Consider the following 23969-nt stretch of genomic DNA (forward strand, 5'->3'; position numbering starts at 1 on the left):
GGTTCTCATGCCATGTTAGAACCAGAACCAAGGCATTTGTTCTTTGGTTTCTTATTTATTTATTTAGAACTGTGGTAAGTTTTATGAGTCCCCATTTTGAGACGAAGAACCAAAGTTTCTGTAACTGGAAGTCTGCTTCCATCAGCTCAGGATCCATCCCACAGCCAGTCTCTACTGAGGCAAAGCCATGTTGTCTAGCTCTGGAACGACTGCTAGGAAGCAGTCTATTTCACTCGCTGCTGTCAATAAAACCAGCTCCCAGCCTTATTTTCTTCTCAGAAAATTACACGGAGCTTTGAAATACTTTCCAAACCTATCCATCAGCACAACAGTTTTTAACAGTTTTTAAGATCCTCAAAGGCAACTGCTGATTCGTATTTCCATTCTCCGAGACAATCATCTTCTTTAAATAAAAGCCTCTTGCCCACAATAATGGCGCAATTACACCAGATCAGACCTTGGTCCTTTGTTGCTAAGTTTTGGTGCTTGCTGGCCAGAGAAACATTTCTATTCAATTAGAGTAAAGGGGGGAAAAAAAAAAAGGATTTCATCTGTAGGGTGAACCAAGGCCACCTCACAGGCACACCACGCTTCAGCACTGAGCTGATCTTGCACTGAAAATTTCCCAAGCCAAAGGAGCACCAGACAGAGTGTTAGAAGTGTCACATAAAATGATGGCAAGATTCACAGGACATGCCTGCCAAATGAAAGACGTTAAAGATCAAGTCCTCATGACAGAAATGCTTACAGAGTTTTACATACAAATCCCATTTAGCTGGGGGCTGGGAGGACTCCGAGCTACCAACACCATCTTGAACTTTGGAAGTACTTAATGAGAAGAATTACCTTTATACAAAATCCAAACTCTGCAGGTGCATTGTACAACTTCTTGCCTGCTATCAACGAGAAGATATTGCTGTCTTCTAGGTCAGCCAGTAATTGCAAGTGTCTTGGCTCCTGGGGAAATAACGTGTTTCACCATAGGTAAGTGTAAGATTTTGGAAGATTTTGCTACTACAAGCTTTGCAGTCTCTCAAGACCAAGCTCCAACAGAGGGCAGTGTATGAACACTGTGTTCCCCTCTTAGAGCCGCCTGAAGTGGACATAGCATGTCACCTTTTAAACATCAGGCTAGTACAGAAGGTGCTTTATGCTAGAAACTGACAAAATACTTATTTGAACATATCACATTAAAAATGGCATAGCCTATTACATTGCTCCAGAGAAATCTGACAGTTAGATGATATAAAATATTGTTTAAGGTATCATTTAAACTAAATTCATGTGCTTAGAGAGCAAGATTTCTCTTGCTAACTTTCTTAGCATGACTTCAGGAGCCACGGTAATGTTGTCTGGCTAGTTTGGTTTTATTATGTAATAATGCTGTATAGCTATTTTCATGCATTGAGAGCCCAGGGCTTGATTGTCATTTGATCATGACTTGCTTATCCTTTTCTATGCGATAAAAAAAGGGAACACTGTGTGCAGATATTTAAAAACCAGCAAAAAATACCCACTGTAAAAGCAGAAAATGCTTTCACATGCTACTACTGTGCAACTTCTTTTTTAATCTTACCTTTGAAGTTCCTTTTGTAGAACAATAAAGTCCTGATCTCCTCAAACACACATACAATTTCTTCCATGATTTCCTACCCAGCTCCTTCACATGCAAGAAACCTTGAATTTCAGGGCAGCTACTGGAGTTTAAAAAGTTCTGTTGGAGAGAAAAATGTAAATGAGGCTCATGTCCTATGGATGGATCATAAAACTGTCACTGTGCTCGCAGAACAGAGAAGCAAATGGCAAATCACTTTGCTGACTTGGGGCAAATTATGCTTAAACTGACCAAGATGTTTATACTGATTTATGACCAAAATGGATACTCATGCTCCTCCTGTTGCATCTACCTGACTCCTCCTGCCACTGACATCTTCCTGTTCTCTGTGTCAATACTTAAATCTCCAAAAGGCTAAACATTTCTCTTTATCCCTATTCTTCTTGCACTTGGCCTGAAGGGACACAAAGTACACTTATTAATTCCCAAAATAATACCTTGTCACAACAATTCTGGCAACTAGTCTGACTTGGAAACATTGGCCAAGATCTGCAAATTTATCCTGAAGTTTTAGAATGGGAACAGCCTATTTCAGGATTTCCCATGTTAAAGTCTTATATATCACATGCACCTGACCCAAGAGGTATGACAGACAACAGAGTATTTAACTCAAAATGAAACATAGAGCAGTCAAATAAGTGTCAGCAATTATACCAGGCCTCAAGATCCAGAAGTATTTAAGTTCTTGGCATAATTAGAGGGACCACATATGGAATCATTTGATTTGTGATACATCAAAGGAATGAAGTATTAACTATGGTTAGTGAACTGATGGATTGCTCCCTTATTACACTGGGCCAGATTTTTAAATGATAGAGAGCTTGCTTAGTATGTTAAAAGCCAAACTCATAAATTCAATAGCAGAAAGAGAAATGCATAAAACTGGTTGGTGTAGGTGCTTCTGCAATTCTTGGAAATTTTGTTTTGGTGTTATTTGGCAGACAATGCCCACAGGAAAGAAAACTGAAAATCAGTGCCCTGTGTCAGAATCCTTAGTTGCATTAAAACCTAGCCTATTTTCCCAGTCCTCCTCCCTCCCCATCTCAACAAAAGAGAGTCAGTAAAATCTGCAAATATGCAAAGTGACAGAAATCAAGCTAAAATCAGTTATTTGTATGCATACTTTCTTTATCTATTTGTGCCTTCTGCTTTATAATTTGCCTGTTATTCATGGTACTGTCTTCCAGGCATCAGGGTGTTATATTCTTAACATAGTACTCTTTATAATAGACTGTGTTTTGATTTGGCCTCATGAGTTGAAAGTCTCCCACTTGAGGAGAAAACTAAAGTGAAAAAGATTTAGATTACAGGTTTTAGAACAGAGTGCTTAAATTGAGAGGTTTAAGCGAACGAGTTACGGATCAAAGACGTAGCCCATCCTTCAGCACCATCCTTGGAGGCCAAACAGCTGTGCCAAGACTGCAGATCCTTCGTGAGCAAGCAAGAAACTATACAGCAACATCAAACCCTGTGTATAGACTCAGTGCACGTGCTACTGCCATGCAGATTACACAACTCTACCAACACGTACATGTAAGGTCCACACCCCTGTAATTTAACTTGGGGAGCTTTAAATGGGATTATTTTGCAAATACTACCTACAAATTTCCGTAATGACTTGGACTTACTTCTTAGGGAATTATTTTTCTATATAAAAGAGCAGGTAGTTGGCTGAATCATCAGGAAGTTGGTCCTTACTGCTAATTCTTGCCAGGCCCAAACATGGGACATAAGAAGAAAAAAACAAAGGCTTTCACCATCTCAAAAGTATCTTCTAGTGTACACACACATTTTTACACTTTCTCCTGTGCTATGACGTGGAGTATAGAGAAGAACTTCTGCATTTATAGACATATATCTGCTGAGACCGTTTTAGGAACAACACTGGGTGGCCAAACCAGGTATGCACAGATGAATGAGTATTAATGGAACAAGTATGTTTGAACACATCTATGAATACTTCGTCTTTACAACTTACACATCAATGTTGCTGGGTAAGATCTCTGTCAGGTATTTTCAGTATTAGTGCTACATGCTAATCCGCTACACTGGTCTTTCTCCAACCAGTTATTTCCAGACCTTTGAATTCTCCCTCCCCTTCTCTCAACTTCTCCCCTCCAGCTCCAAAACTTTCTTTTTCCATACGGATAACTTACAGTACCTGCAACAGTTGTGACTGTGGGATACTGCCATTTGTTTGCTGGCACCAGGCAACCATTTGCTCTGGAAAGAAATTCTAGATACAAAAAAAGAAGACAATTGGAAGTCACATTGTATTTCAACACTCTTACATTGAAAACATGGAATTTTCTTCCAGTCATTAATTTATTTAAACTATCACTCTTAACCCAATTTGGAGATCCCCTGACACTGAAAATAATACCAGGGCTTTCAAGTGCAGCTCTTCCCTTCCTTCTGCTCACCAAACGCCCATGCAGACAGAATGTGGATTTTTAAAATATCTGATATGCAGCATTTCATAAGTGCATTCCCATCACTTCCACTTCTGATGAAGGCTTTCAGGGATCTCTAACAGCCTCTACTTTCTAGGAAAGGACAGGATGAATGGTGCTGCAGGTTGGATATGCAGTGACTCCTTGCTTATTGCATATTCTGCCACCAGATTTCTGGCCTTCCCTCTCCATCCAGAAAGGCTGTTTGGCGAACAAACTCTCTGTAATGCCACTTGCCATATGGAAGATGCAGAACAGGAGGAATAACAAGTTTTCTCTACCCTCACAGGGGTAAGCTGGATGCAAATGCCTTAAAAGAAGTCTTAGGCAGGGATGCTGCACGATCTCCAGTATGGATATCTCTACCTTCAACAGCATTTTCCTTCTAGCCAAAATACAGTTTTTCAGTGCTGTATCTGCGTGCCCCTAAAACCTGCCGAGTCCCTCAGAAGGCTCCAAACAAAGTGCCATTTGCAGACCTTAATTATGATAAGAGTTCATGTGTGACTGTGGCTTTCATTTGGTTGTTGAACAGTCAGGTTATGCTCAGAGCTTGAAACCCTTCAATCTGTCAAGAGAAGAGCCCTTTGCAAAATCTACCCCGTATGTTTATTTTTCAGTGTAACATAAGAGAACCCAGTATTTTTTCTTGTAATGATAGGCCAGCATACATTCCATGAAATGAAATAATATACATTATTTCATGCGAATGAGGACACGTGCAGTAATTAGGCTGTGTTGTATACCCTGCTTCATGTGCCACATTTGAGTAAACTCAGAGTGAACATCTACTTCCTTTCTGCCATTCCGCAAACACAGAAGTAAGCATTGTTTAACACCCAAACAGGTGCTTCTACAGAGCTTTTCGATTTCAGGCATCCAGTACAATATCTCATTCATACTGAATCTTTGCATGACAAAGGTCAGACAGTTTTCTTACTGCTACATCAATGACTTGACTTCAGATTTATTCTTCCAGTTCCCTTTTTCATTTGCTATGTTTTAAAATGCCTATGTAATTCAGCACAATGAATTTACTATACGCAGCAATTACATTAAGTCATTCTTGAAGTTTTTAAACATTATTTGAAGTATGAAGACATGCAGAAATGTCTGAAATAAAACAATGACTGATTATAACAAGATGAATCACAACTAAAAGGTTTCCAGTTTAGAACATTCATCACTCTTCAGGCAGTATTTCAGGCTTTAGGGCATAAAGAAAAGGGATGAAGAGGAACCACCCTTCTGCCAGGTAAGCTGCAAAATGAATTATGAAAGCTAACATTTACCAGCCTCTCTTGAGCAGAAACAGTGCCATATGGCAACAGCTAATGCAACGGATAGGAAGCCTTCACATTCTTACACCAAAAGAATGATTTATTCTCTGATTGCAGGAGCCTGGGACTGAATGCCAAGCATTCTCGGTTTTACTTCCATGCTCTGTTATTAATTAAAGTATACCGCATGAAGCCAATGTGCTAGCTCCCATGATACCAAAACTTCTGCACAACACTCAGATGTTTATAGGTTATCAGATGGGAAGATCGACACAAGTAAAAAATTACAAACACTCCCATGTACAGAAATGTTTCACACAGTAAGTTGAGGCACAGCCTCTGAAACAAGCACTAGCAGATGACAAATGTACATGCAAGCACAAGTGCAAGGATGCAGCAACTGTGCATTAGTGTCTATGAAGACAGGAATAAATTTATCATCCACAGTAACTTCAGTAATGAATCTTCATGTGACCTCATGTATCTTTTTTCTTCAAATACCTGACTGACCCAAAACCTGTTCTCACCTAAACTGCCTCTGAATTATCCTTCATCAGCTACCTAGAAGGGTTGCACCAGCTGACATCAGTTCATGCCAACAACCAGTTTTAACTTAACTGTTTAGATAAAACGTGAAAAGTAGTCCCCCCATAAGCAGTTACACTGCAAGCAGTTTAAAATGACAACATTCAAAGAATCTTACAAATCCAGGAATAAGTATAGCTATGACATCCAATACTTTTCAAACATGGATATACATGAAGACAGAGAGAGGACAACTTACTGTCATCAGAAAAGAAAGCAGAGAACACTAGTAAAGCACACCCATAGGTGAGACGCTGTTCAACATGTATGACAATAAACTGGAAATGCCTTAAGTACTTTAGGGGTTATCCAGAAGGGGTTTTTTTTTTAAAGTATTACTGTCAGCAGTTAAAAGGTTTGGATCCTGCACGCTGTGCGATCAATTTGCTTCAAATAAAGTAACTTTGAAGATAATGAGTGAACTGCACTTCTGACTGTTTTTCTTAAACCAACAGAGATTTCCTTGTCTTGGTCACTCTCCAATATAATACCCATTTTGAAACAAGTAGATTTGGTAACTTGAGATTTTAAGGCTGGGAGGAGGGTATAAGGAACTTAAACATCGGTTAAAATTTCTTTGGCAGGAATTCTGTTTGTTGGTTGATTTTTGGTTTTTAATAGATGTTTAAGACGTAGCAGGCCCAGCAATGTTACTGCGATCCATCCCTCTCTCTGTGGTGAAAACAAGGAAGTAATGAGACTCACCATGGGATTTTTAAAAAATTCATATTTTGCGTAATTCTTCCTGAACAAAAATTTACTTTCACTTCCCATTGTGGACTCAACTTGAACTATAAGCTCATGATCTTCCAAGCACCTCTCTGTGGAAAAAGAACATGATGTTAACACACAGCCAACTAGCAGAAGCAGCCAGACTAACTTTCACAGAACAGGAGTAAAACAACCCAGACTAATTCCATTGCCTTTTAAGAAGTTAGCAAAACACATTATAGCTTTCAAACCGCACCGCCATGAGGCGTTTACAGGAACTAGGGCCTAAATATCGCAAAGTTTATTGTTACATGGCAGTGTTCTTCAAAGACTTCCTACATCAGGGCTTCATAAGCACAGACTCTGAGAAAGGAAAGAACAGGACTAAGACTTTTCTGTGTGCAGTAGCTTAAACGATACACATGAACCTTGGCTTGTGGTGCTGGCTATATGCTGTGGATTTGGAAAGGCGCACAGATTTAAGGGGGAAAAACTGGGCAAAGGGCACCGTTAGGCCTTGAACTATCACAGAAATACAGTGTCCTATTTGATTACACTCTATAAAACCAGTTCATTTCAAGGTGAACTTCAGGCCTTTATTGTAGATGCTAGACAATGGGGTTCATTATGAAAGAGGTCACAGGATCTACTTTACAGGAATACTGACAGAGACAAATGTTTTGTACACATGACAGGGCAATTTTCTGCTCTAGATTTGGTTACAAGGTAACTCCCCATAACCACCACTGCCCTGGTCAAAAGAATGGCACATCAAAGCATGAACAGATAGCTTAACAAATCCAATTCACTGAAAGCAGTAACTCTAAAGAAGGCAACTGGGCTAAGTGTGCGCTACTTAATGAACTCATTATCTTGGCAAATCTTCAGAAGTTTCTGAGAAAATATTTAGGTGTTTTTCAAAAGCCTGAATAGTCAGTACTTTCACCCCTTATATAACAGTAAATAAAAAACAAGGGCAAACAAAAAATCACTTTTGCAAAGCCCTATCCAACATGCATGTGACTTGCTGGCCCAAGCAGTTTGCAGAGTCCCTTTGCCACTTCGTGTTCCTGCATCCTTGCATTCCCATGGTTAGAAATGCCAGGCTGCCATCCAGGTTCTCTTGGGGTGTTTGTTTGGGGCTAGAAAGCAAGCAGTCACTGGTACCTCAAAAAGCAGCAGGCTCCTGAATGTCACCTGAATTATTCAACTTTGCAGATTAATGTAAATTCTTCGATTGAAAATTTAACCCATCTCTGAATGATCCCATTGTCTTTTACACCTGCATTTACATTGTCAGTCACCACCAGCTCATGGATGACTTCAGCACTCAAACTGCATTTGCAACATCCAGCCTTGCTATGGATTGTGTTTCAAAGGTTTAACTGGGCTGCTCTCAAATTAAGAGCTGCTCCTAACACATTAGCCAGAACAACACTTTTAAGGGGTAACTATCTGACTAATGTATGTGACAATACTGCTTTTGGTAGTAGTTAATTAAGAACATTTTGCACCACCTGAGCATTCATCACCTAAACCTTCATGTTACCTAGGGGCTTCACAGGCGAAGTTTCAGGTATTGCTGCTGATCTGTTGCTACTGCCATGGTTTTAAGCAACTGGTTAAAGTCCAGTCTCTTCCACACTGTGATGAGGACGGTGGGCCTATGGGGGTGGAGGGCCTTTCCGGTTTTTAAATTACGCTTCCTCCAAAAAACATCTAATTATGTTGGTATGAATCTTCACCACAGTATGAGCCCTGAAAGACCACGTGTTCTGAATCTGCCTGCTTCCGTCATTGCACAAAGTTGCGGTCCCTGCTTTCCTAACGCACTAAAGACTGCTCACCTAAGGGCAAGTATAAACCACATCCTGCTCATTCTCTCCTGAGGAAATGCAGTACAGATGGACGTTTGTTTATTTTTTTTGTATTTCGATTGTTATTTTGTGTAAGTATACCCAGCGCCTACTTCTTAGATCATTCAGGCAACTGACCTAGATGTCCTTTTTTTACTAAACCAAGATCCTTGTTGAGATTCTGTGGTGATACTCCTGCTGATTTAATGTTTACATTTTTATTTTGATGGTGAAAGCCACCCTGACGGAAAGGTGCAGCATTTCATAGCATGCGTGTGTAAAACGGAAGCTAGTCCTGGCCAGTTTGCTGCTTCTTCACAGAGGCTGTGCACTTGGGGAGTCCCTGGTAATTTGCACCTGGTCAGCACAAATGGGATGAACTGCCACTTGACACACCAGCAACTCAACCTCAGCCCGGCTTGGAGATTCCTGCTACAAAACTGGAAGCACAGATGTCAGTCTATTAAGTTCAATAGGTCAGTCTATCTTCAAGTGGCATTGCTTGCTGAAGTGACCAGAAATGTCTCCTTTTAGTTTATCTGATAGGCTTAAATCAGTCATCTCTACCTGCTTCCCAGAAGAACACGACAGACTTTCCATCCCCTCTCCCCAGAAAATTGCCCTGTATTATTGTATAAACTTCTACAGAAATATAAAGTGATACAAGATCGGAAAAGGAGCTGGATTCCATCATGAACAACTTGCAGGCGTGGCCCAAAATTCTCAATTAAGAGAATCACTACAAATGACAGGTGGATTGATGTGTGAAATAGCCCACGCTGCTTTTGTATTTTAGCAAGCGCTCTAACTGTTCCACTTTTAATTCACTCAGGTTAAGGCAAATCAAATTCAATGCACATGTAAGCAAGAAAATCTATGTACAAAACTATGCAGCAATTCTTTCTTCTAACTCTACATATACTTTACTTTCCCTTAAAATCACGTACAGTCAGTTCTGGAGCTGGAAAAATGAGGCCTTTAGGTAGGGATCCTTCCAGTGTCCAGACACATACTATTGTGACAGTCTGTCTTCATAACTATTATTTCTGTTAATGTCCAATAGAGGTATCTCAGTTCCTATTCTAAATTATGGTAGTTAAGCATGGAGAAGTATATAGGGGGAGTACCACATTTTATGAACAGGTTAGGTGTATTCCTAGTTGCAAATGAAATGATGGCACCAATTCAAGTATCACAGACTGCTTAAATCTTGACCACAAAATATTTTAAATACTAGTGGTACAGTGCAGGAGGAACCATTGCCACATGTCAAATCTAAGCAAGTCTGATAGTAGCATGCCATAGCATTGCCTCCAGTGAGAACACAAATACTTTTTGCAGTCCAATAGCTGTTTGAAGTTATTTGCAAACACACGTGTTATTTGGAATATGCTTGACTACGTGTGCAAAGTAAGCAGTTAGGTGAAAGTGGTTCTGTAAAAACTGGGACCTAGAAGATCACCACAATGATAAATATGCAGCTGGCTTCAAAAATTTGCTCTTGTTCTCAGTCTGCCCAACAGTAAAAAGATGAACTGCTTCTGCAAACTGAGCTCTTTCGGCAAGTAATATTAGGCAAAACTAGGGGGAAAAAAAGAGAGTGAATTTAATGAAGGAACTCGCCTTTTTTGGTGGGCTTCAAGATTACTGCCTACATCATTAAGTCGGCAAGGATGTTTTGAGTAAGAAATATTGTCTTCTGGAAACAAAGAATTCTCACTGCTCTTAAACCATATTTCTTTCCACGCTGCTAAGTATCTATTCCCCATTATTTCACACTTACACTAGCAGTCTTATTTCTACAGGGAAAAATATGGAACACCAGACACCTGGTAATAACTTTACCTAAAGTGCAAAGAGGTTGTTACCTTGATCTGATAGTCTCAGGGATACAGGGAAGCATTTATGCTACTGAGAAACTAGAAATAAGCAGCCGTGTAACAAAAAATTTAAACTGCAACCAAAACTGGGTGGATGCACGAAAGCTGGTATTCATAAAGTTTATTGGATATGTCACAGTGTATACAGTGACAACATCAAGAAATTGGATGCTGTCATATACTATATATAGACTACATATACTATATATATACTATGTGTAGTATATTTAGCATATATATGTATATATGCCAAGAAATTGGATATTGTTGCCTCCTATTAAACGAATTCTTTTATTCCCTTTTCTGTCCACATCCTTTCAAGTATATGAAATCTGTATCATTACATCTTTTTTGATGCTTTAAATACTTTTTTCTTTGTCCGTTCTCTTTACACCCTCAAAGGCTGCATTACTTTCCACATGGATCTACTGCATGGCCCACGGAACAAAGTTTGGTGGATGCTGAAGCCTCAACCTGCACACCCCATTCCTCTGGGACAGCCAGGGCCCCGCTTTGTGCTTCAGTGTGAAACAGAGGTCCAAGGCAGGCAGGTCCCCATGTATATAAATGCAGCCCGATAAGTGTCTTGCTCTTTTCCCATCATTGTTAATTACCAAGTTATTTGTGTGTAAACAGAAGCTTTTGATTTCCTAATCAGCCTCCTGCCCGATTCATTCAGAGATGTCACACACCAGAGTTTGACAGCACAATTAGTCACCATGGAAGCTATTGTGATGTCACAAACACTGAATTGTGGCATCATTGAATGAATCTGGCAGGAGAAGGATGTTGGTTACAAAGGAGAAGGCTTCTGTTTACACAATACCTTGGTAATCAGCAATGATGGGAAAGAGAATATAGAAAAAAGAGAGCCTGGTAGTTTAATGAGCATTGATAAAACTGAAAATCTGTAAAGGTTTTTAGAAGCACGTATGTGGCATATTAAACTATGGTGATAAAGGTTCTGTAATTTATACCCTCGTTCTTCACCTAGTCCTATGTCCTCAGACCTGAAAGTATATCACGGACATATACAACTGAGTGTTTCATGTTGATTTTGTAAGGTATTTCTAAATTAAGAAAGATACCCAATAATGCCATTAAATCAGAATATCCTATGATTTTTATTTTCTCTTTTTTTTTGAGTGCCATTCCACAGAGCTGTGAATTTATCTGCGTTTAACAGTACCAGTTTCGGGCATTACATCTCCAGCAAATTGTTTCCCCTTTTTCACTTGTGTGGTTCTGACTTACATTTTTAAACATAAACCCCTCTGTTAGCTACAGATAGCATTCACAGCTTCAGCGCTGGCGATCGCAGCTTATGATTTGTCTTCCTCTATTTTCTAGAAAAGAATTCCCCGTGAACTATATTGACTAATACTCCCAAACGCTACACTTTCTAAAGCGCTATTGTATGCTATGCAGAATTACAGATAGCGTATCTGAGCGATACGTGCTTGCAAGCTGCATAGCAGAACCCTGCAACTAATCAGTGCCACAAAATAACAGGAAAAGCAAGCCTGAATAACATGAGATCCTTTCAGGTACTGTAATTAAACCAATTCATGGTGTTATTTAATTCCCCCCAGTTCTTCCTCTTGCTGCCTTCTTGGAACTGTAACCATGACACCTTAATTTCAATCAGGTGGAGGAGCCGCTGCCTGGAGAGCAGATGCCACTGCTGGTCCAGAAATTGCCCGTGGATATTGCGGGTGGTGCCACCATTTTTTCCCCTGCCTCAAGTCAAGTTCAGCCAACCCCCTCCCCCAGCTCAGCATGTCTAGCTTTCATAAGCGTTACTGTAGGTATGCAAAGCTGAGTCTGCTCACCCAGGTCTCCCAGCTGGTGATGAGCTGAGCTGTTTCACAGGACTGGTACTCTAAGGATCAAGCTTCATTTGCCTAAGCTGTTTATTTGCAATAGCTTCAGACACAGCAAGGTAGCAACAGAGCACTGGTGTGAAGATTAGACAATTATTTTTCTTTTTTAATAATAAAAAAACAGGGAATGGGAAATCAGGGAAGGACTTAAAATGGCTTAAACGCTTAACACATGAAATTGTAATATACAAAAAGCACGTATGCGACTTCAGCTAATTGTACAAATAAAAGCAGTGGAAAGAAAAACGTTCGGCTGGAAGCACATTAATATGAATCACACATATTTTATGTTCCCAGGTAACCATGCCACCCCTTTGACCGTTCCCTACCTAATCCTAGATGAGGGTGATGCTCCACTAGAGTCCAGCTGTTATCATCCACACAATGACTTTTGTAAACGAGCAGCTGACAGAGGTCCCTGGCTGTCATGTCTGCTAGAATCTCGACCACTTTGCTTGTTCCATCTTCACTAAAGACTTTTACATCCTGCAACATAAAGGGTACACTTACAGATCAACAGCTCTGAACATCGGGAAACCATACAGCTACTGCAGAAAGGCATCCTCTCAGTGTGAGGGTTCCAAGCACCTTGGCAGCCAGGACAAACAACATGGATTCACTTTATAACACTTTCTCTCCATGTCCCCTTGCCCTGCTTCCCCTCCCCCCTTCCCAACACCTCCCTGCGCTAGACAAAGATTCAGCAGGGTTAACAGGACCGCATACATGAGGAGAAAAGTGAGAGAGCAGGTTCTGTGTAGAGCTGTGTAAGGTAAGCAAACGTGAAACAGTATCGAGAGTACTTGGGCAACAGTGACCGAGAGAAATTACATCCAGTTAAACACACAATTGTCTCTGCGATCCCATCGGAGGCCTCCAAACATGTACAGAGGAGCAGGCCGAGACCCTGAAGATTAAAAATGGCTCTCTTGTTTCCCACTAACTTTTGATTGTTTCGCCCGGGGAGGTCCCACTCGCAGTTTGCCAGCGGATCAATTAGCTAGCACGGTCCACACGCATTTCTCTCCCTGTCCCGACTTCTCTTTTGATCCTAGCTCGAAAGTAGTTTGAAACCAAACGTGCATACGCTGCACATCCTAAATATTAATGGGAGATGAGAGAACAAGTCAGGAACCCTCTCCCCACCTCCTGAATTATACAGATGCTTCCCTCTTTGCATTGTTCCGCTCAAGCGAGAGGCACTTGCCGCAAAATTATTTCTCTAGGCTAACGTGCAGGTCTGAGATTTAAATCAACTCCACATTAGAAACGCTCTGCATCCTAGCAGGGGAATCTAACAAAAACCTGGATGGTAATTTGAGATGGAAAATCTTACCTCAACGGCACGTAAAAGGCAGCAGTCGGAAGAACAAGATGGCATTTTAAATAGAGGTTGCCTCTGGAGAGAGAGTTTGTTCTCTGCCTCCACCGACCCTTGTTAGCCTGCGGCTGGGCGCCCGGGGTGCCGGCGGTATCAGTGGGTGGCGGTGCCCTACCTGTCACGTAGCCCCTGCTATGGGGACTGTTTCTGGGGAGGGAAACAACTCTGCCAGAGCTCCACTCAAAGGGTTACACGCAATCTTTGCGGTAGTGAATCAAACCACACCGTGTAGACCAATCCTAGCCCTCCCTCCGACTGATGTAATCATTTCCCACACACTATCAGACTTCCAAATTATTCCCGCCCCCCCCAACCCCTCCCCAAAAAGAAGAAATTACAAAGGGAATTTGGGTTTTCTGTGACCACCCAGGGCCGTTCCAGACCCCTCCGCCAGCTCTCAAGTTCAAAGGCGGGGGGCGGGGATCCGGGGTCCACCGGCACCGGCACACGCGTGCTGCCCGCAGCCCGGCCTGGCAGCGGCTCATGGCATCTGCCCGCAACTTCGGCGCTTCAACTTCTCCTCCCGCGAACCCGGCTCCGCTCCGGGACCCGCGATGGCCGCGGGCGGCGGGCAGCGCCGCACCACCGCGGACCGACCGCCTGCCTGCCCACCCGCCTCCCCCCGCTCCCCCGGCTCCGCACAAATTGAAGCCCAGTGAGGGAGGAGTTAAAGCCTCATCCAGCCCAAGTGACTCAAAACCGCGTTCAGGAAACGGCTTCATCTGACAGCAAGGATGAGCCAGCTCTTTCAGAAGTAGGCTCGGGAGAGGAAGGGGAGAAGAAAGAATGAGGAAGGGGAGAGGAAGGGGATCCCGGTTGCTGTGTCGCTGGGGAAGGCATGCACGCCGTACAGTGTTACAGCTCCACTCCCACTCCTGCCAACACTTCACCAAGCCAGAGGCATCCTCACACACAGAGAAATCTGGATTGGGGGGGTAAAGGGGGGTGCTGTGGTGTACGTGTGCCTCCGTTTCTTGCCCTGTGAACAAGTCTCTCTCTGCAGTGAGCGCCCATTTCACGGGGAGCGGTGCATCACATCCATGTGCTAGCCGCCCTGCCACAGTGCCCGTGGGACAGGGGCATGAGTGAGCGCCCGAGGGACGCCCTGAAAGAATATCGGTGTGCAACAGAGGAGCACGGTTCTCGCATTCCTCCCCGGACGTGCTGGCACACTGAAAAGCCAGTATTCAGCAAGGCAGAAAGTTGCCTTTGTGTTTGGTTTGCTTTTAGTGGGGAGCGGGCTGGGACTTAAGATTTTTTTTTTTTCTTCTACTTCTTATTGTAGTGAGATTGGACAGGAGTGACACAACCAAAAGGTCGTGTCGAAAGAACTCTTTTCTCCTTTTGGTTTTACTCTGTGCACATAACCGCACTTTCTGTATTGAAACAGAACTGTTTCAGATGGATTTCCTGCCTCAGGAACCAACCTGGTGACATCATTCATTCATTCCTTAGTTGCCAAGAAGCGCAGCCCTACGCTTCACAGGGGAGCCTGCACCAGGCATACGCAGTGGAATTGCCACTTCTGCAACACCTGGAGCACATCCCCCACCCCCCCTTCTGCTCTCCTGCGGTTTTGCTGGGAATACGGCAGTGATACAGGACAGGGTGCACCTGATCCTTGTCCCTGACGAGTCCTCCTAGAGAGGGAAAGCTGTTGTGCTGAGGGTGCCTCTCAAGTCCTTGCAGGTGGAAAAGAGCGAGCTGTGAGACAACCACCACACTTCTCCCTACTCCCAAGCATGGAAAGACTTAATGAAGTATGGCTGCTGGAAGAAAGCTGCAGCTGCCTTCAATGCACATTCACACTGTGCTTCCTCAGTATGAAGAGTCACGGGTACGTGTCCCACCACTGTCCTGCTCCTTGTCCAGGAGCCAACTACCCTTGAAGGACAAGAGCATCCCTGAGCAGGTTCAGGATATACAGCGGCTGCTGTTTGGTGTGTCAGTCTGCTGCGCTGCCACGTTCTTCTTCAAATACGTCCATTCGCAGGGCCAGTCAGGAGTGGGGGTTTTTAATGACACCTTTTAAAGCCCAGGGACTGAGCTGCAGTGGGTGGACAGTGTGAACGCAGAAATGAGCAAGTTAACTTCACTGACTATTAATAGTGCTGTGTTCGCTATCAAGGACAGCGCAAGGCCGCGTATCACCACTGACATCACGGATATAAAAGACTGCATCAGGAGGGGATGTAAATGGCCTGAGCTGAACCCTGCCCTAGAGGACAGGAGAGAGACAGAAGTGAGATGAAACCCCATGCCTCTGCAGAGACAAGACTGCAACAATCCCCAAGAGGCTCATGTGAAAGGTAAGGGGATTTTATGCCCCCGCACAATGCTGCAGAGCATGACGTATAATCACAAATAAGAAACCAGATCAACGACAAAGCTCCAGCTCAAACTTGCTCCCATGACAAAAGAGGCAGATAACAATATTCCTGTATCACAGAGAGGACTTAATTTGGTTTGACTTTTTTTTTTTTTTTTTAATTTGACTTAATTTGACAGAAGTCAACGGTCAAATCCAACCCTCTCACATTTCCTATCCTTCCATCCTTCCCTCCTTCCCCCCTTCTTTTTTTCAAGGAAGCATCTACTACATTGAGATGTTAAGGGTTCCCTATTCAAATTTTTTCCAGCAGAAACACTGTTTCACTTGCAAAATTGATTTGGGGCTTATTATCTACAGAGGAAAACGAAGCAGAATTCATTCTGAATAAAATACTGCAATAATGAAAACACTTAGCCTGAAGAGAGGTTCAGAAAGTTAGTCTGACACTTTTGCCCTGCATCCCTCCGAGAAATGCAGTGAAATGCAACAGCAGACTGCCTGCAACAGTGATTTACAAAAGGCCCTAATTACGTCAGCAGCACAAGGCACCTTCTATTCAAAATTAAGGTTAAGAATGCTAAGCCAACCAGAGCACTATATTGGCTGAACATTCAGTGCTTTACAGTGCAAAGGAGCAGATAACAGACTGCACCATTGTTCTGGGAAGAATTCTTCCCCCAAGCTTTTTTTTTTTTTTTTCCCCTCGTCTTTTCCCTTTTTGAAAGACAGAAAGACTTAAAAATTAAAAATTTAAAAGAACATTAATATTCATCACTTCAGTGGTTTCATATAATGGGTCATGTATCTTGAGTACCCTCATGGCTGTTTCATCTTCCAGCCTCAGTTCCTCAACCTCACTGCAGTATTTTGTGTGCATCAAGTAACACAAGCGCTATTAGGAATGAGGACAAAAAAAAAAAAGAAAGCCCCCTAGTCGTGTCACAGTCACATTACTACTTCTCCACTTCTCTCTTTGTGCTATTTTTTTCCTTTTCTGCAAAAGAAAAGCCATGACCGTATACAATTATAATAAAAAAAATCATGCTTTTATGCTAAAAATCTTCAGCATCAAACAGATCTAAATTTGCATTCTACAGTCTAAAATTAATCACGGTGTAATCTATATCAGGGCAAACCATCCTTTATTATCCTGGATTATGACTCCAAACTAAGTACAAGGAGAGAGTACCAGGTATCAGAAGGCCCTCTGACTGAAATCTGATAGACAAAAGGTTTCAGTACTGTACTTTTTCAAGAGTTTCCCTTTGTAACAGATGAAGATCAGAGACATCACAGAAAGGCATTAAAATACATTGAAGAATCATTACCAAGAGCTGCACAAACTGAAAATCAGTCCATCAAGTTTTGACTTTCATCACCCAATTTCATTCATCAAGATTGTTCAGACATAAGAGCCATACCATCAGTGAGGCAAACAGAAAGAAAACTGAATTGAAATGCATGTACCTTGTGCAAGAAGGAGCAATTTACTGCAGAAAGACACCTATGTACCAAGCAGGTACTTGCTGTTTCCACTGGAACCTTCTTTGGATGAGATTGTTTCCCCAAAAGCCTTTTATACTCAAAGCTTATGGGCTCACAAGAGCAAAATCAGAGTCACTGGAGGAATGGGGAAGCTTTCAATTGCGATCAGTCAACTCAAAGCTGCTCAAGACTCAAGCTCTGCATGCAGGTTAGCAGTGAACTGCTATTTGCCTAGTTGAAGGAGTAATAAAATAGGAAGGGTTTGCTTCCTAAAGTTGCAAACCTCTGACAAAGAAAAGCCTCTAAGCACACTCTACACACACCTGACTGGCAAGCAACTTCCTCAACCACATCTACACACAAGAGCACCAGCCATTCTCCCCCTTACTTGCCCAGCAGCATTAAGGCAGCTTTCTAAGACATGGGAATTTCAAGTGCTGCAATGAAGTTAATATATAGGTCAACACTAAGGCTCTTTTTGCCTCAGTTGCCTAGCTTGTGCTGGAAAAAAGCCCTTCAGACAAACAACAATACATTGCAGATATGATCACTTATATACAAGGCATCAGATAGTAGTTTCTTATAAAACAAAATCAACTATGAGTTATTTGATCACTTCTTTTTTCCCCTCCATATAAACGTAAGACCCTAGGAAATGCCGAGGTTAAGGTTCTCATAGCAACATTAACTCTCTCCTCTGGCATATACTATATTTAGGTACACTTTAAAAGCCTATGAACAACAAAGGAGAACAACTATTGTAAGATCAAGACCTTAGTCTTTGACTTTCATGTTCAGAACAGCAATCTTGGGGAAAAAAAAAAAAACAACACAAAAAACATTAAACCCATTTCTGAGAGTCAGAGAAATCACTTGACTTGGAAGGGAGTCACAGAGTCACAGTAACATCATATGTTCAGTGGTCATTAAACACCAATACTGAAGTCATGAACTCTGTGAGGGTCATACCAGACAGGCAGGTTTTGGGAATCACAGCAGCGTGGGCAGGGAAGAACAGGGCAGGATTAGCGTCGGGTTCACTTCAGCAGCTATATTTGGAAGGCTAGTGCTGCCGAACCTGTCACATATGAACGCCCAGGCCCACATTCACCCCAGGTAATATTAGAGAGTTAAATTCCTTCTGAAGCTAAGGGAGAGAGATGGAGTAACTTAAGATCTAAAGCACATGACAAAGGCATCTGTGTCCCTCTGCTAGCTGCACAGAGAATCTAGGCTCCTGACTCTGGACTTCAGCTGGATGCCATAAGCTATACTGGCTGAATTCAAGCCACAGTGACTAATCAAGCAAACATGTCTCTGCACTAATGGCATAACTATTATTGTAGTTTAACCCCAGCCAGCAGCTAAGCCCCACAGCTGCTCCTTCACTCCCTCCAGGTGGGAGAGAAGAGAGAATCAGAAGAGTAAAAGTGAGAAAATTTGTGGGTTGAGATAAAGACAGTTCAACAGGTAAAGCAAAAGCTGTGCATGCAAGCAAAGCAAAACAGGGCATTCATTCACCACTTCCCATGGGCAGGCAGGTGTTCAGCCATACGCAGGAAAGCAGGGCTCCATCACACATTAACAATTACTTGGGAAGACAAACACCATCACTCTGAATGTCTTCCCTTCCTTGTTACCCCAGTTTTATATGCTGAACATGACATCATATGGTATGGAATATCCCTTTGCTCAGTTGGGGTCAGCTCCCAGCTCCTTGTGCACCCCCAGCCTGCTTGCTGGTGCGGTGGGGTGAAGAGCAGAAAAGGCCTTGACTCTGCCCAAGCACTGCTCAGCAACAGCTAAAACATCCCTGAATTATCAACTCTGTTTCCAGCACAAATAGAGAACACATCCCCTTACTAGCTACTATGAAGAAAATTAACTCTATCCCAGCCAAAACCAGCATAATTACACACTGCAAATCTTGACATATGAGCTAAAAAAAAATAAATAAGCAAAGCCTATGATGCTGTATATACAAAAAGCACATTTAAAGGAACATATAAAATTAGCAAATTTGGGGTACTATTAAAAGTTTAAAACCTGAATTTTGTAAAAACAAGCTAAAGCTTTTTTTTCCTGTCATTGAAAACTATGTGTGAAAATGGCTACTTGTTATGGTCCCACTGGATGAAATCTATACTCACTATTTGTTTCTGTCGTCTCAGAACTTGAAGTATTAATGCCGTCTGTATAGGCCTCGGTTTGCATCAAAGGTTCTTCAAAAATCCCATCTGTTTATATACAAAGGTGTGAACTGTGCAACGTACTTTTAAGAAAACACTGTACAGAGCATGTTTGCAAGACATGCATGAACAAAAGATCTATTCCAACACGTGTTCACATACTTAGAGACCAAAGGTTTGGAAACTGTAAGTTGCTACCCTATAATTTCCCTATTTTACAACTAAATAGCAGAATGCAGTTGAAAATGATACATGCCTACATAAAGACAACAAACCCAGCTTGTGCCATTGCCCCCAAAAGCTGCTTCACTTTTTCCCCACTTTGGTTTAACGCTCATATGCTCAGACAAATCATTTGACCCGTTTGACATTTTCACATCTTCCCACTCAATTCCTCATTTTTAGGTAAAAGCAAGAAGAAAGACTAATTTTCAATCCTTTTAAGAGTAACAATAGGCCTTTGTGAATTTTGCTGGAGCTTCTGGGTATTTGCAGGATGCCTGAAGAGAGAAAGCTCGGGAAGCAGTTTGGATAGGCTTTGACAGTACCAGGGCACAGTGGGAAGGCAGCCTGGCAACAGTCAGCTCACCCAGACCCGAACCTGGGATCGAGACTCTTCCTGTGGTCACAGCACCGTCAGTTGACATTTTCTTCCTCATATGCATCCTCCCCCCTCCAGCATTTCCCATTAGTTTTGATTATAAATCTGTAAATGTGCTCCCATCTCTCCACACAGCTCCTCCCAACAGCAACTGCTTTTCATGCAAAAATCCTTTCTGGTTTTGAGATCCTTTATATACTGAAAAAAAGATAGTTACAGGCACTGTTACACTCCTTTGATTATGTAATGAAAGACATTAAGTGATGTTGCTGGCATTAACCTTTATCTTTCATATATTTTATTGTGCAATTTATCCCTAGATGGTTTGCAGTCTTCCTCAGCTGTGCTTACAGACTGCATTATTTATTGTCTGAATTTGCTCCAAGAGAAAGGTTTAGTAGAAAAGTTCTTGCAAACACAATTTAAGTCACTAACAAGCCTAGAAAGGGTAATACAAAGAAAACCCATAATAATTTCTTGATTAAAATTCTTAAGTAACCAAGCTAGTTACTGAGTATTTTAAATTGGTTTGCCATTATAAATTACTCTGTAGAAAAGGAATTATTACCACATCTTCCTTACTGCACAGGCTTTCAACCACAAGAACCACATTAATTTGAAGCTTGGCAGATAGCACAACAAGGCTCCAGGGAGCAGCTTCCCATAGGATTTAGAAAAATGGTGCAGGTCCCAAAGGCTTGGATGGCTCCTTCTTTCCCAGTAACACACTGTGAGAACTGCTGCTGAGGCACTTGGTCACCTGAGTGCCCAGGCCACCCTATGAGCCAGAAAGCCATTTCAGCATAGGGTCCAGCAATGTACTACTGGCTTCTTGCTTTGATTTACTGTTGTCCAAGCACAACTTCCACAAAATTCCCCTTTCCTCGCATGCTTTTCTTAAGGGAAAGGAGCAGAGATGTTGCAGAGCAGAACACAGGAACACCAATAAGGGCTGTATATACAGCTAGACTCGGCTCCAGCCCTCCACTTGCATGCACTGGTCCAGCCACAATTATTATTAGGAAAGGGATCAGAGATCACTTTTGAAGATGTCTTTGGAAACCGAGGATTAGTATTTGAAAATATTTGCATTTTTAATGCGTGGGAAAACCTTTGGGGCAGTTACAGTCTCCTTTCTGATACAATGGGGCCTTGGGATTTTGAGAGTGGTTGATGTAATAACAGGAATAGGGTAAAACAACAAAACAGCCCAATAATCGGGGACAATGCCAAATAAGCTAAATCTGGAATGTCCAGACATGACAAAACAAACACATTATTTTAAGAACTGGTAGTTATGAAATTCGTCTTGAACAACTGCAATCCAATTTACCTAGTCCATCAGCAAAGGAATCTAAGCAAGCATAAGATGCAGAGCTGGACAGAAATTACAAACTTAGAAGGGAATGCAGAGGAAGACAAAGATAGACCTTCCCACTCCTGTCTCTTCCTCCCTCCTCCCCCAAAAAGTAACCACAAAGAGTGAGAAAGGCGAGGATTTAAGGATTTGTGAGTTTGTTCCCTGGTGCTTGCAAGCGCTGAGTTCCTCAGGTTTTTCTCTGCAGCCCTGAAGGCTAAAATAAATTAAAGAAATTAATGAGAACAAGTTCTTAGCTGAAGCCCCAGCTCCTGGATCCGACAAGTCTTGCCAGAATTGACAGCAGCAGGAGAAAAAGAGTTTTCATGACACATACAGAGGTGCACTAGATTAAACAAATGTCAATTATCTCTCATTACAGGAGTCCCTTTATTCCCCTCCACATCCAGATGAACCAACGCTGACATCCCAGACCAGGCAGTTACACCAGAGCTGCTGGGAGACAGGGTAAAGCTAGAAAGCAAAACTAAAAATGAAACATCAAAAAAAAACCCCATCTCTGAACTTAACCTGTGTAGCTTGATCAGAGAAGGATCAAGTATGGTATATCATATGGGGACACAATACAGGGCTACAACCAATCAAAGTGTGAAAACGTGAAGATGAGAGCAATTTAGGGCAATGAAAAAGTAATGGAAGCTAATGTAAAAAAAGGGCAAAACACAGAGAAAGACTCCTAATGAAGACTGCTACAGCCTCACAGGCTCTCCAGAAATGATGACCATTTAATGAGGGGAACCTGAAGTATAAATACATTATGAAAACTCACAACTTAACAGCCTCCATGTACCGAAAATCCCAAAAAATCTCAAGCACACCTTGTAAATGTCAATTTCCCACACTCCAATAGCATCAGTCACAACCCAGTAATAGGTCTTCCTAATAGGGCTGAGTTCATACTACTATGACAATAAGAGGAGTGTTTTAAAACAACTGCGTAACAGGCTTAACTACAGCAGCATGGCAAAGCATCCCTAATGCCCGGCCGTCAGCTGCCTCCTTGCTGTACAGTGTTCAGCAATATTGCTTAACTCGCTGTCTCCCAAGCTACCAGCTCTGGAAGCTGGCGATTTCAAGCAGCGAGTATCGGCTAATTGTTGCTGCCTGCAACGCTCAGGATGTTTTATGGGTCAGTTTGTCACACGCACACAATAAATGCTTTTAACAGAGCTGTTCACATTGGGAGAGTATTTCTGCGCAACTGTGTAAGCATCGATTGTGTGCCCAGAATTAACCCCCTGCAGATCCGAGCATAGGAAAAGTTATGTCAATGGGAGAAGAGGGCTTACGTTATCCTCTCCCTTACACATGCCCTCTTAAGGCACGTATAATTCTCATTTTCAGCAATTGCTTTAATGTGAAACTGCTCCATAAAACTGCCCTGCTGTTTTGTTTCTGATAAATTTAGGTATCAGAGGAAAACAATGGGTTTCCCCAAATTCGAGAACGAGATACCTAAAGTTTCCAGGGCTGATGCAAAACCTGGGGTTATGTCACCATGACTAAGCTGGATATTCTCTCTTGAATGTAGCTAGCTCCGTGCAAATCTCACTCCCTTCCAACCTGCTCAGGAGGCTTCATTTTCAGTGGAAACAAAAAGCAAAGATTAATACTGGCGAAAACCTAAACACAACCAACACAAGAGGTTTATTAGCACACAGCGTCTCAGCACCCCACCCCAAAACACCTCATGTAGACATCAGTTACCAAGAAATTTTCCACATCTCACCCTGCTCTGCTTCGCCGCTGCACCCATCCACCTGTGCACGCTGCAGCAGGACCAAAGCATGAGTTTTAACTCCACGGCAAGCGCCTCTAACTTATCCATTTCTGAGTCCCCTCTCCAGCGCTTGCTTGAGACCATTTCTGCGCACCCCTTCCTCCTGGTAGGGGCACCACAAACAAAAACACAAACACAAAAAAACCCCCCAGAACCCAACCCTTCACTGAGCTTACAGGGACAAATTCCCTGCTGCCATGGTTACCACTCCAACTTCTCTTGTGGAACTGGAAATAAGAAAAAAAACCCCACCACACAACCAACTTCCCTGAGAACAGACGGCTATATAATGTTAGCTCTCCCTCCCTCCCCTCACTCATCATTGTTAGCCACTAAATCAGCTACATCTGGCATATTTAATTTGGACTAAATAAAATGTCACTAATTAAAAAGATACTGAACAAGCAATACATGACATAGAAACAGACCTTAGCATCTGAACATAGCCTGTTAGGAACAGAAAAGATTCAACTAGTTTTTACCAAAAGCTGAGAAACAAAGGCAACTGAACGGTCCTCTATACATTCTTACTGACAACAATGTCCTCCAGAAGCTCCCCT

At 42.2% G+C, this 23969-nt stretch overlaps 1 protein-coding gene across 2 annotated transcripts in view; it reads right to left on the minus strand.

Moving 5' to 3' along the window:
* The window catches only part of GRB10 (growth factor receptor bound protein 10), a gene marked incomplete at its 3' end in the record, with an annotated part of 106804 nt that overhangs the window by 9519 nt on the left and 73316 nt on the right, over positions 1 to 23969 (minus strand). The window contains exons 5-9 of one of the 2 annotated variants that reach the window (XM_080610323.1): positions 12593 to 12749; positions 6639 to 6754; positions 3777 to 3851; positions 1577 to 1714; positions 847 to 957 (exon numbers count right to left, since the gene is read on the minus strand). In XM_080610323.1, the coding sequence (XP_080466449.1) occupies positions 847 to 957; positions 1577 to 1714; positions 3777 to 3851; positions 6639 to 6754; positions 12593 to 12749 (597 nt within the window). The remainder of the gene's footprint in view (positions 1 to 846; positions 958 to 1576; positions 1715 to 3776; positions 3852 to 6638; positions 6755 to 12592; positions 12750 to 23969) is intronic. The other variant, XM_080610324.1, reaches the window with a different exon arrangement.

The sequence above is a fragment of the Psittacula echo genome, assembly GCF_963264785.1.
Source record: "Psittacula echo genome assembly, chromosome: 2".
NCBI lineage: Eukaryota > Metazoa > Chordata > Aves > Psittaciformes > Psittacidae > Psittacula > Psittacula echo.